This window comes from Oryctolagus cuniculus, chromosome 11 (genome assembly GCF_964237555.1).
Source record: "Oryctolagus cuniculus chromosome 11, mOryCun1.1, whole genome shotgun sequence".
NCBI lineage: Eukaryota > Metazoa > Chordata > Mammalia > Lagomorpha > Leporidae > Oryctolagus > Oryctolagus cuniculus.
This window is the reverse complement of record NC_091442.1, coordinates 13,649,017-13,661,176: the sequence shown is the minus strand read 5'-3', so window position 1 is coordinate 13,661,176 and position 12,160 is coordinate 13,649,017. Positions and strand designations below refer to the sequence as shown.

The 12,160-nt window shown below is 45.0% G+C and overlaps 2 protein-coding genes across 2 annotated transcripts in view; one reads left to right on the top strand and one right to left on the bottom strand.

Moving 5' to 3' along the window:
* Positions 1 to 209: 209 nt before the first annotated feature.
* Positions 210 to 12,160, bottom strand: part of WFDC3 (WAP four-disulfide core domain 3) — a 54,640-nt gene continuing 42,689 nt past the window's right edge. The window contains 2 exon segments of the mRNA XM_070051777.1: positions 210 to 284; positions 2,086 to 2,162. Of these exon segments, the coding sequence (XP_069907878.1) occupies positions 225 to 284; positions 2,086 to 2,162 (137 nt within the window). The 3' untranslated portion in view covers positions 210 to 224.
* Positions 7,811 to 10,169, top strand: LOC127490933 (kunitz-type protease inhibitor 4-like). Its single transcript, XM_051844931.2, has 2 exons — positions 7,811 to 7,925; positions 9,988 to 10,169. The coding sequence occupies exons 1-2, from the start codon at positions 7,811 to 7,813 to the stop codon at positions 10,167 to 10,169; spliced, it is 297 nt and encodes a 98-aa protein (XP_051700891.1).

The window sequence follows — 12,160 nt, the reverse complement described above, 5'->3', positions numbered from 1 at the left end:
TCTCAAGTGAATGGGGCCAACCTGCAACTGTGTGGCCGCCCACTCCCACAATTCTACTTTTCTTCTACTTCCTTTCCCTCTACAAGACGTCCTGGTGACCCCTGACCCAGAGCAGGAAGTACTGGCCAGAAAAATCTGCAGGACCCTTTACTGACCAGCTGTGGTTCAAACTGACCTGGGTAAGGCAGACCTCTCACGTAGCTTAGCCACTCAAACTGCAGCTGTCACCGTCTTGATAATCCGAGCTTGATCTGTCCTATACTGGAGGCACCAGTCACAAGAAGCTATTTAAATGTAAAGTTGTGTTAATTACAATAAAATAAAATACTCAGAGGCCAGCACCATGGAGCAGCCGGTTAAGTTGCCTTTTGCAATGCCGGCATCCCATATTGGAGTGCTGACTTGAATCCAGGCTGTTCATGCTGACCTCGCTTCCTGCTAACATGCCTGGGAAAGCAGTGGAGGATGACCCAACTGCTTGGAACCCTGCCTTCCTGGCCTCAACCTGGCTCAGACCTGGCTGTTGAAGCCATTTAGGGAGTGAACCACAGATACAAGGTTTCTCTCTCTCTCTCTCTCTCTCTCTCTCTCTCTCTTGCTACCTTTCAAATAAATTAATCTTTTTTAAAATTTTAAAAATAAAATATCCAATTGGCTCCTCGGTCTTCCTAGTCATTTCCTATGTTCAATAACCACATGCTGCTGCCGACAGCTGCTGTTACACATCACGAACACAGAACACTTCCATCACACAGACACTCTCATACAAAGTAGCGCCGCAAGCTAATGACGGCTAATCAAAGACCATGATTGCATAGATTTTTAAAAAGATTTATTTATTTATTTATTCAGTTATTTGAAAGGGGGGTGAGAGAGAGGGAAAGAGAGAGAGAGAGAGACTCTTCCATCTGCTGGTTCACTCCCAAATGGTAGGCCAGGCCAAAACCAGAAGCCAGAGAACTCCAGCCTTGTCCCCCACCAAGGTGCAGGGGCCCGAGTACGTGGCCCATCTTCCACTCCCTTCGCAAGCACATTAGCAGGAATCTGGGTCAGAAGCAGAGCAGGTGGAACTTGAACCAGCACTCTGATATGGGACACTAGTATCACAAGTGGGGGCTTAACCCACTATATAACACTGGCCCCTACAGAGAACTTCACAAGGGTTTAATACTATAGAAATTTCATATATATATATATATATACACACTCTATTAGCGTTTAGGTCCAATTATTTGTGAAAGAAATAAAATTCATATATATATATATGTATGAAGAATATGTTTGAAACTTGTACTATAGAGATAATACAAGAGTATAATACAGGGGGCCAGCGCTATGGCATAGCAGGAAAAGCTGCTGCCTATAGTGCTGACATCCCATATGGGCACCAGTTCAAGGCCCAGCAGCTCCACTTCTGATCCAGCTCTCTGCTATGGCCTGGGAAAGCAGAAGAAGATGGCCCAAGTCCTTAGGCCTGTGCACCCACATGGGAGACTGGGAAGAAGCTCCTGGCTCCTGGCTTCGGATCAGCACAGCTTCAGTCATTGCGGCCAATTGGGACCAGCAGATGGAAGACCTCTCTCTCTCTCTGCCTCTCCTTTTCTTTCTCTGTAACTCTTTCAAATAAATAAATATTTAAAAAAAAAAAAAAAAGAGTATAATACAGAAACTACTTAAGGAATGAACAAGGAGTAAAGAAATTGGGGGAGGGGCCAGCATTGTGGCATAATAGGCTAAGCCCCGCCTGCAGTGCCGGCATCCCATATGGGCTCCCGTTTGTGTCCCAGCTGTTCCTCTTCCCATCCAGCTCTCTGCTGTGGCCTGGGAAAGCAATAGAAGATGGCCCAAGTCCTTGGGCCCCTGCACCCACGTGGGAGACCCAGAAGAAACTCCTGGTTCCTGGCTTCAGATCAGCCCAGCTCCGGCCATTGTGGCCATTTGGGGAGTGAACCAGCAGATGGAAGACTTTTCTTTCTGTTTCTCTCTCTCTGTCTCTGTATAATTCTACCTCTCAAGTAAATAAATACAATATTTAAAAAGAGAGAGACTGGGAAAATGGGAATCTCCTATTTTGTAGGCACTCACCATATGGATTTTCCAACAGAAGGGACAGGAATGGGCCATGCTCCTGGAGGGTCTGGTGGGGATTGGACCTGCAGGACCTGTGGGCATCACATCAAGCAAAGATCACACTGAGAGAGTATGCTGATGAAATAATTATATGGATAATCATGTTCACCAGTATTATTTTTGAATATAAAATTTTTAAAATATTTTTTAAGATTTATTTTTTGAAAGTCAGAGTTACACAGAGAGATGAGAGGCAGGCAGGCAGGGAGGGAGGAAGAAAGGGAGAGAGAGAGAGAGAAAGAGAGAGACATCTTCCATCCAATGGTTCACTCCCCAACTGGCCACAATGGCTGGAGCTATGCCAATCTGAAACCTGGAGCCAGGAGCTTCCTCCAGGTCTCCCATGCAAGTGCAGGGGCCCAAGCACTTGGGCCATCTTCCACTGCTATCCCAGGCCATAGCAGAGAACTGGATTGGAAGTAGAGCAGCCAGGTCTTGAACCAGTGCCCATACAGGATGCCGGCACTTCAGGCCAGGGCATTAACCCACTGTGCCACAGTGCCGACCCCTCAAATATTTTTTTAAGATTTATTTTATTTTATCTGAAAGGCAGAGTTACAGAGAGAGAGGGAGAGACAGAGAGACTAAGAGATCCTCTACCTGCTGGTTCACTCCCCAAATGGCCTCAGTGCTGCGGCTGGGTCAGGCCAAAGCCAGGGCCTGGAACTCCATCTGGGTCTCCCATGTGTGTGACACGGGCCCAAGTACTTGGTCCACCTTTGCTTCTTTCCCAGGTGCATTAGCAGAGAGCTGGGTACAAAGTGGAGCAGCTGGGACTCAGAATAAGTACTCATATGGGATGCTAGTATCACAGGCAGTGGCTTAACCCACTGCACCACAACACCAGCCCCATGAAACCATTTTAATATTCAGCAATAGGACACCATTGGGTGAAGAATGACATGCCCTGGGTATAAAGCATCTATGTGTGACTGCTGTGAAATGTCTCAGATTCTTGCGGAGACGTCAAAGCTAGAAACAATCTTCAATGAATGCCCATCTGTTTGAAAGAGAAGTATGGAATACACTCCAGGAGTGTTCAGCAGTGGCCGGAGTGGTGCAACAGCCATCACTTACCTCCAGTCTAAGAAAATGTTCGTGTTTTGTTTCCAGTAGGGGTACTCACGGAGATGCCTTATGGAAGGGATGCCATGGTGACAGAGTGCTTGTTCCCCTCCATAAAATCATGCAAGGGTTTTAGGAGGCTCAGCCATTCACAAGGGAGTGAGGTCCTCGGCCAAAGGGCTGGATGCCATCCCTGCCCCGTGCTCAGGACACCAGAACTGAATTAGTGCAAGGCCCCCGCCATGTTGCTGTCCAAGCAGCACGCGGAAGAGTGCTGGGAGGAGATCGAGATGTGTCCCTGAGACCAGTAATCGTGGAGACTTATCCAGAGGAAGAGGAGCAGTGGCAAACGTCTTCTCTTCCAGAATCAGGAAGGTCAAAGATGCGAGGAAATAGAGACACCTAGAGGGGACTTCTAGAAAGAATTTCAGCAAGAGAGCTGCAAGCTCTGGAGTCACTGAGTGTGCTGCCAGGGAGAGAAGGAGTTACATGAGAATACCTCACAGCCGGCGCCGTGGCTCACTAGGCTAATCCTCCACCAGCAGCGCCGGCACACCGGGTTCTAGTCCCCATCCGGGCACCGGATTCTGTCCTGGTTGCTCCTCTTCCAGTCCAGTCATAGCGGCCATTTTGGGGTGAACCAACGGAAAGGGAAGACCTTTCTCTCTGTCTCTCTCTCACTGTCTAACTCTGCCTGTCAAAGAAAAAAAAAAAAAAGAAAGAAAGAATACCACCTCACTTCATTAGGGAGTGCTGCCGCCTGGAAGAGAGAATTGTCCTTTTGGTACGTGCTTTGGCACGGATTTGCCTTGAAGAGGATACACCAAGTATCTTCCCAAGGCCCATTAGCCCAAAACTCCTAGTATACTCCATCTTTTTTTTTTCTGAAGATTTTTTTTACTTATCTGAAAGAGTTACAGAGAGAGGTAGAGACAGAAAGAGAGGTCTTCCATCTGCTGGTTCACTCCCCAGATGGCCGCAATGGCCGGAGCTGCGCCGATCCAAAGCCAGGAGTCAGGAGTTTCCTCCAGGTTTCCCACATAGGTGCAGGGGCCCAAGGACTTGGGCCATCCTCTACTGCTTTCCCAGGCCACAGCAGAGAGCTGGATCAGAAGAGGAACATCTGGAACTAGAACTGACGCCCATATAGGGATGCTGGCACTTCAGGCTTCACTGTGCCACAGCGCTGGTCCCAATACCCCATCTGTCTTAACACAGATCTTTCTTCTAATGAGCTAAGAACATTCACTACCTATAACCATATGATCAATCAGTTTGGTTTTATTAGCATTCCAAGTGGAACACCTTCACCAAACATCATGAAAATGGTTACCCGGGTTATGGGATAAGGCTTCCAGTTGGCCATTTAGGACTCTATATTTCCTTGGACAAATAGACAAAATGAATAGGCATTGTTCTGTTGGCTGTAAGGATCAATCATCATTACAAAACAGCAAAAAGCCTTCCAAACAATGGGGGAAGAAATGAGGCTACAACACAGGACCTTCAAGAGCATCAAGTCCCGCGTAACAGCAGAGTCCAGCAACCCAGAGAGGCGCGCCATTCGGAACTCACGCGGTTCATATGCCTCAGAGAGAGCACTTAGCACGGCTGGTGCGACTGCCAGTTGGTACAACCTTGATAAAAACAGCATAAAAATAGATCCGCCACAACCGAGCTACCCTGCTCCTGGGAGCACATGCAGAGGAGACGGACCGGCACGTGACCGCGTTCCCTGCACTCCCATGTTTGCAGCAGCTCAGGTCACATCAGCAAGGGTATGGGGCCAACCTGGCTGGCCATCCACTGATGACTGGATAAAGACAACGTGGGAGAAACATCACTCAGCCATAAGAAAGAATGAAATCCTGACATCTGCAACAAGGCAAACATGGTTTCCCTTATTTGTGGAAGTTAACATATATAAAGAGAGAACAAAAATTGTGTGGATGCCATATCATGTGATATAAGTTAAAAATATTACCTCACTGAAACATACCATGTAAATGGTAATATACCTTCTTTCATCATGCTATCATTATCATGAGTCCCTCACTTTGTGATATTAACATCTGTCTTAAAGAAAAATAATATATATGTGTGTGTGTAATGTCTACATTTAAGGTGAATATGGGAAATTGTTAGAAATTGTTACATTTGGGGCTGGAGCAGTGACGTATCAGGTAAAGCCGCTGCCTTCAGTGCTGGCATCCCATATGGGTGCAGATTTAAGTCCCGGCTGCTCCACTTCTGATCCAGCTCTCTCCTAATGCACCTTGGAAAGCAGTGCAGGATGGCCCAAGTGCTTGGGTCCCTGCACCCACATGGGAGACCTGGATGAAGCTCCAGGCTCCTGGCTTCAGATCAGCACGGCTCTGGCAGTTGTGGCCATATGGGGAGTGAACCAGTGCATGGAAGACCTCTCTCTGTCTAACTCTTTGTAACTCTATCTTTCAAATTAATAAATCTTTTTTAAAAAAGCATTAGAGGTATTCATTTTAAGTCAACAAGAAGTGTAGGGATGTCCACTGCTTTGTCTCTATTCTACAATATACTTGAGGTCCCAGCTACAGAGATAAGTTAGAAAACAGATTTAAAGCATTCATGACTGGAAAAAAAAAAAAAAAAAACACACACACACACACACACACACAAAATAGGCCGGCGCCATGGCTCACTTGGCTAATCCTCCGCCTGCGGCACTGGCACACCAGGTTCTAGTCCTGTTGGGGCGCTGGTTCTGTCCTGGTTGCTCCTCTTCCAGTCCAGCTCTCTGCTGTGGACTGGGAAGGCAGTGGAGGATGGCCCAAGTGCTTGGGTCCCTGCATCTGCATGGGAGACCGGGAGGAAGCACCCGGCTCCTGGCTTCGGATCGGCACAGCGCCGGCCATAGTGGTCATTTGGGGAATGAACCAACGGAAGGAAGACCTTTCTCTCTGTCTCTCTCTCACTGTCTAACTCTGCCTGTCAAAAAAAAAAAAAAAAAAAAAAAAAAAAAAAAAAAAAAAAAAACACAAAATGGTCATGAGTTACAGATGATAAATGACTACATAAAAGGCAAATGGGATCACACATAAATTATTGGAAATAATAAGAGTATAGGAGTGTGGCTGGATATAAAATTAGTACAGAACATGAATTGCTTTCTTCTATATCAGGAATATACAAAGAGAAATATAATATTTAGGGATACCAGTTACAGTAATATTAAAATATAAGCAATATTATACCACTTGCATGAAAAATATCACAAAGCTTTTTTGACAGATATTAATGAGGACCAAAAATAGAAAACTATATACCAAAGATTCTATTGTAAGAATGTTATTCTCAAATTGCTCTGTAGATGCAATGCAATTCAAATAAATATCTGGATACAGTTTTTAAAGAACTTGACACTCTAAAATTGATTTAAAAATGCAAACTCCTAAGATGATAGATAATTAAAGAGATGACACATGGCCCTGGAGCAGGGATATGCAGTGGAGTGGCTCAGAAACAATCTCACATACCACAGGCAAAGTTGTTACAGGACTGAATAAAAGAGGAGCTTATCAGTGGATGGTCTGGGACATTTGGAAAATTGTTTTACAAAAGAAAAAAATCAACATCACATGGTTTAAGGTATAAATGTGAGTCAAGGAGCCAGCATTGTGGCAGAGTGGGCTGAGCTGCTGTACCCCAAGTGAACACCAGTGCAAGTCTCAGCTGCCCCACTCCCTATCCAGCCCCCTGCTGAGGCCTGAGAAAGCAGGGGAGATGCTGCCACCCACATGAGAGACCAGGACGGAGTTCCAGGCTTCAGCCTTCAGCAGGACGCAGCCAGAGCTGCTGAGGCCACTGGGGAGTGAACCAATAGATGGAAGACCTCTCTCTCTCTGTCTCTCCTTCTCTCTCTGTAACTCTGCCTTTCAAATAAATAAATAAATTTTTTAGTGTGAATCAAAATTTTAAAACTTTTCAAGCAAAACGGAATCCAGCTGTCCCCATTTTCCTAGATGGTAGTGTAGTGACTAAGAACATAAACTCCAAATTCAAATCTTGTCTCCATTGTGAGCAACTTTGTACATACAACTAAACCTCTGCCAGTTTTTTCATCTGCAAGTAATTATCATGAAAGTACCTACCTCAGGGGTACATGTTAGAATTGAGTGAGTTAGTATATGCAAATTGCTTAAAATTCCTCCTGGCCTGAAGAAACTCTTATAGGAGTTACAGTTAACCCTGTTACTATTATTGTTAAGCTTGTGCCATTCTTCTTGATGTACCAAGATCAGTTTCTTTGCAATGGAAGGCGAGAGAAGGGAAAGGAAGCGACTATTTTGTTAATTCCTTGCTCTGTTGGTTCTAGCCTCCATGGTTAAACGTATGCAGAAACTTTGACTTATTAAGTTTCTACATTTTCTAGATGAACATGGGACTCACTATCAGGGGTCTAATCAGTTTGGGACCTTCACCTTCATGCCTGGGTACCCAAGCAGTCAGTGTTCAACTCCATGCCTAGTAATGCCCAGTCCTGGCCCTAGGGGTAGGTGGGCTCAGCCCTCTCAAGTATCAAGCCCAAAATATAACAGCAGTTGGTACCAAGACTCTCCTACCTGCTGCCTGCTGCATCATGAAGCTTGCTGCGCAGGAATGCCTGCTAGGGATCTTCATCTTCTGCTCACTGACTGCCCCGTCGTTGGGCGGTATTAAAGCAATTCTTGAGAGCATATGTGGAGAACTCAAAGGTATGAAGCTAAGGCAGAAACTAAATGCAAAGATCACTTATGATTGCGAGAGAACATGTTGGAAATGATTGCGTCATCTGGGTGGACCTGGATCACCCCCGTATCCATACTCGTGGACCCTTAGGGTATTGACTGAGGGAATTACTGACACCGGAGGTCCTCTGTATGTGTGATGTTGAAAAAATTAGATCTGATACAGATAAGTCTTTTCCAGGTAAACAGGATCTTTTGTATAGTTGAAAATACTAGGAATATTTTATAAAAATTTTTAAGGCAGAGAGACACAAAGACAGATAGACCTCTTATCTACTGGTTCACTCCCCAAAAATGTTACAACAACCAGGGCAGAGTCAGGCCAAAACTGGGGTCCAGGAATTCAGTCCAGGTCTCCCACGTGGGAGGCAGGGTCTCAGCTTCCTGAACTATCACCTGTTGCCTCCAACGGCATGCATTAACAGAAAGCTGGAATCAGGAGCAGAGCAACACTCAAATCCAAGCACTCTGATACGGACTGTGGGCATCCCAGTGGTGCTTAACCACCACACCAAATGCCCATCCCTAGTATTCTGAACTAGGAGTTTTGTGGTAAATTTCAAAGATCTAAGACTTTTCAAGACTATGTACTGGGATGAGAGAGAACATGATTGTAGACTGAGCAAACGGACTCATTTTCCGTATCTGGGCTCTGAGCACATAGAAAACACTTGTTTCTCTGTTGAGAAGCTCATAATATAAATGTGAAAGGCAATGGGACTTTCTTCCTTAGGCAGCGTGTACAGGCTCAGTGCTTCCAGTGTGGGAAGAAGCGGCACAGTCTACACCATGAATCAAATCCTCCAAACTCCAGCTGTGCCACTTAGCACATGTGTGCCCGTGAAGAAGTCACTCAATCATCTATTGTCTCTCTTCTTTTTTTTTTTTTTTTTTTTTTTTTTTTTTTTGACAGGCAGAGTGGACAGTGAGAGAGAGAGACAGAGAGAAAGGTCTTCCCTTGCCGTTGGTTCGCCCTTCAATGGCCGCCACGGCTGGCACACTGTGGCCAGCACACTGCACTGATCCAATGGCAGGAGCCAGGTGCTTCTCCTGGTCTCCCATGGGGTGCAGGGCCCAAGGACTTGGGCCATCCTCCACTGCACTCCTGGGCCATAGCAGAGTGCTGGCCCAGAAGAGGGGCAACCGGGACAGAATCCGGCGCCCCGACTGGGACTAGAACCTGGTACGCCAGCGCCGCAAGGCGGAGGATTAGCCTAGTGAGCCGCGGCGCCGCCTCAATCACCTATTGTCTCTTAGCCTCAGTGTCTACATGTGTAGACACATGAATTTCTGTGAGTACAAAAGAAAATTATGCATGTAACTGCACTCAAGAGAGTAAGTTTTACCAGAGAGTAAATTCCAGACTAGCTGCTTGAGTAGGGTGGGAAACATCTGTTCGCTAGGTCGCCAGTACAACCATGACTGTGGCTGTTCCAACCACATACTACTCAAGTCTCACCAATAAAAACAGAATTTGCCTCCATGAAGGCAAGATGGGAAAAGCTGACAGGATGTGGGGTGAAAGAGCATCAGCTTCATGGCGATGCTTCTTGGTATATGTCCTGCTTTGAAAGAGCGTAGGCACAGTCACCTGACTCCTGAGATACAGGCAGTAGAGTGATTGTAGGAGACCTGAGGAGTACAGATTCTGCATCCCCTGTGGGCAGTTTAAAAAGCAAGGAAGATGCTTATGTGGAGGAGCCAACTGCACTTTTGTAAGCTGTAAGACACAAAATGTGGGGAGCCTCACCCCTTTGCACAAGCTAGCAATAGAACCCCCACTTCACGGCTCTCTCCTTCTCCAAGTTACTGCCCAGGACCACAACCTGGAGGGTAATCAACTTACCTTGTACAAGGGCAACCTTGCCTAACGACTCTAATTCCAAGAGAAAAATCAGATGTCTTGCAGGGACCTTAACTTTAGGGATGTTTCCAGACTGAAGTGAGGAGTCTTTCAGGTTCCATGAAGATAAGCCTTCCTTCTCAGTCCTAACCAACTCCCCTAATGCAATGGTAACTTCTCGTGCAGACCCCTGCAGATTGGATGTGCAACATGGGAGCTGCTATGAGATGCATTTTAGATATTTCTACAACAGAACTTCCAAAAGATGTGAATTTTTTGTGTACTCTGGCTGTGACGGCAACCTTAACAACTTCCAGCTTAAAATAGAATGTGACTTAGCCTGTGTTGAAGAATACAAAAAAAAGTAAGAAATCCAGCCTGTCCTGGGTCTTTTGGGGGAGGAAAAGGAAAGATTCTAATACCTCAGAATTGATCAGGAACAAACCCAGGCTTGTGCTGGGAAGAGGAATTAAAGGATTTAATAGTTGGATTGGATCTCAGGAGCATTTACTCATTTTGCAGTTAGAAAATCAGAAGCCCAGAGAGAAAACAAGAGCTACTACCTACTGAACAATTATCATTTGCCAGGTGCTTCATGAAGCAATTAACAAATATTGATACAACTTAAAATTAAAATAACCCTAAGATACCAAACCCAGTAGACGTAAATGACCAGCCCAAATTGTTATCAAATGGCATGGCAGGTTTTGAAAACAGATGTGATGGTCACCCAGGTCTCAACCATCTTACATACACACATCACCCAAACCAGACCTTTGTACCCCTGGACCTTAAAATCTCCATCACAACATCCGGTTTTATACAGTTAGCACCAATCCCACCCTCCACCATTTACAGACACTGGAACCAGAGGTCAATGGAGCCTACCAGAGATAAGGCGTGGCTGATTTCCAGGAAAGGACGGAGAGTATCCTTGGGAGTAATTCTAAAGCAGAAATCTTGTGTTGCTCATTTGGTATTCCCACTGAACCTTTGCAATGGTTGGCACCTAATAGGCAATTACTAAGTTTTCAGTGAAGGAAGAAGTAAGAAATTAATCAATGGAACAAGGGAAACATTGTAAAAGAAGGCATCCTCTAAGCTTACCCTAAGACGTGTGTAACCTATACTAGCCCATGGAGACGTTTCGAAACCTGTAACACAGATCTGTTTTGGTTTTGCTTGTATTTTTGTTTAAACAGGAAGAAATCATGAGAGGATGTGAACTCACAGAGTTGCTTGAGCGTCTGATGATACAAGAAAACATACACCATATGGGATGCCGGCACCACAGGTGGTGCTTAGCCTACTATGCCACAGCACTGGCCTCAACAGTGGATTTTTTTTTTTTTTTAAGAAAAGAAAAAAGAGCAGATAGACAAAACTAAAAGCTAATATTTTGAAAACTTAACAATAGAGATAAACCATTGGCAAACAAATTAAGTCAAAAAGGGAAATGTTCATCAACAGACGAATAAATAAACAATTGTAATATACCCACTCAAGAATGATGATTTAAAAATGGAAGTAGGGGCCAACGCTGTAGCGTAGTGGGTAAAGCCACCACCTGCAGTGCCAGCATCCCTTATGGGCACCATGCAAGTCCTGGCTACTCCACTTCCAATCCAGCTCCCTGGTATGGCCTGGGAAAGCAGCAGAAGATGGCCTAAGTCCTTGTGCCCCTTCACACATGTGGGAGACCTGAAAGAAGCTCCTGGCTCCTGGCTTCAGATCAGCGCAGCTCTGGCCATTGCAGCCATTTAGGGAGTGAACCAGTAGATGGAAGATCTCCCTCTCTCCCTCTGCCTCTGCCTCTGTAACTCTGCCTTTCAAATAAATAAATCTTAAAAAAAAAAAAAAAGAAATGGAAGTAAATGATCCAGAACTACTCAAAGAAACATGGATAAATATTGGAAACTTGATGTTTACTGAAAAAAGCACAAACACAAAAGCAGGATTCAGCAAACCTTCTACACAAAAGGCAGAATAGCAAACATTTTATGCTTTGCAATCCAAGAGACAAAAGCAAGGATATTATACAGGCACTTACATAAGAAGACATGAAAAAAGCTTTTCCCAAAAATTTATTAACACTTAAAAATAGTAACAGAATATTGATCATGGTAACACAAGTCTAATAATGAGTAGAAAAGAACTTACAGGTGGGGGGGGGGTCACATTTTGCTTAATTAGGATTCAAACTTGATGTTCTTGATTGACCAAAATTGACTTCAGTTGCTGATCTGTAATGACACTTAGTGGATATTATCTTTGAAAATGTCTTTCCATACTTCCAACGATTTCTGACCCTGAGCACATTCATCACTTGGAAGGCATACGGGCGCTGGTTCTGGTCCCG

Excerpts from the sequence above, each read along its gene's own strand:
- LOC127490933 (XM_051844931.2), top strand. The coding sequence starts at position 7,811 with ATGAAGCTTGCTGCGCAGGAATGCCTGCTAGGGATCTTCATCTTCTGC. Across the intron at positions 7,926-9,987 it reads CATATGTGGAGAACTCAAAG|ACCCCTGCAGATTGGATGTG; the intron begins GTATGAAGCTAA and ends CTTCTCGTGCAG.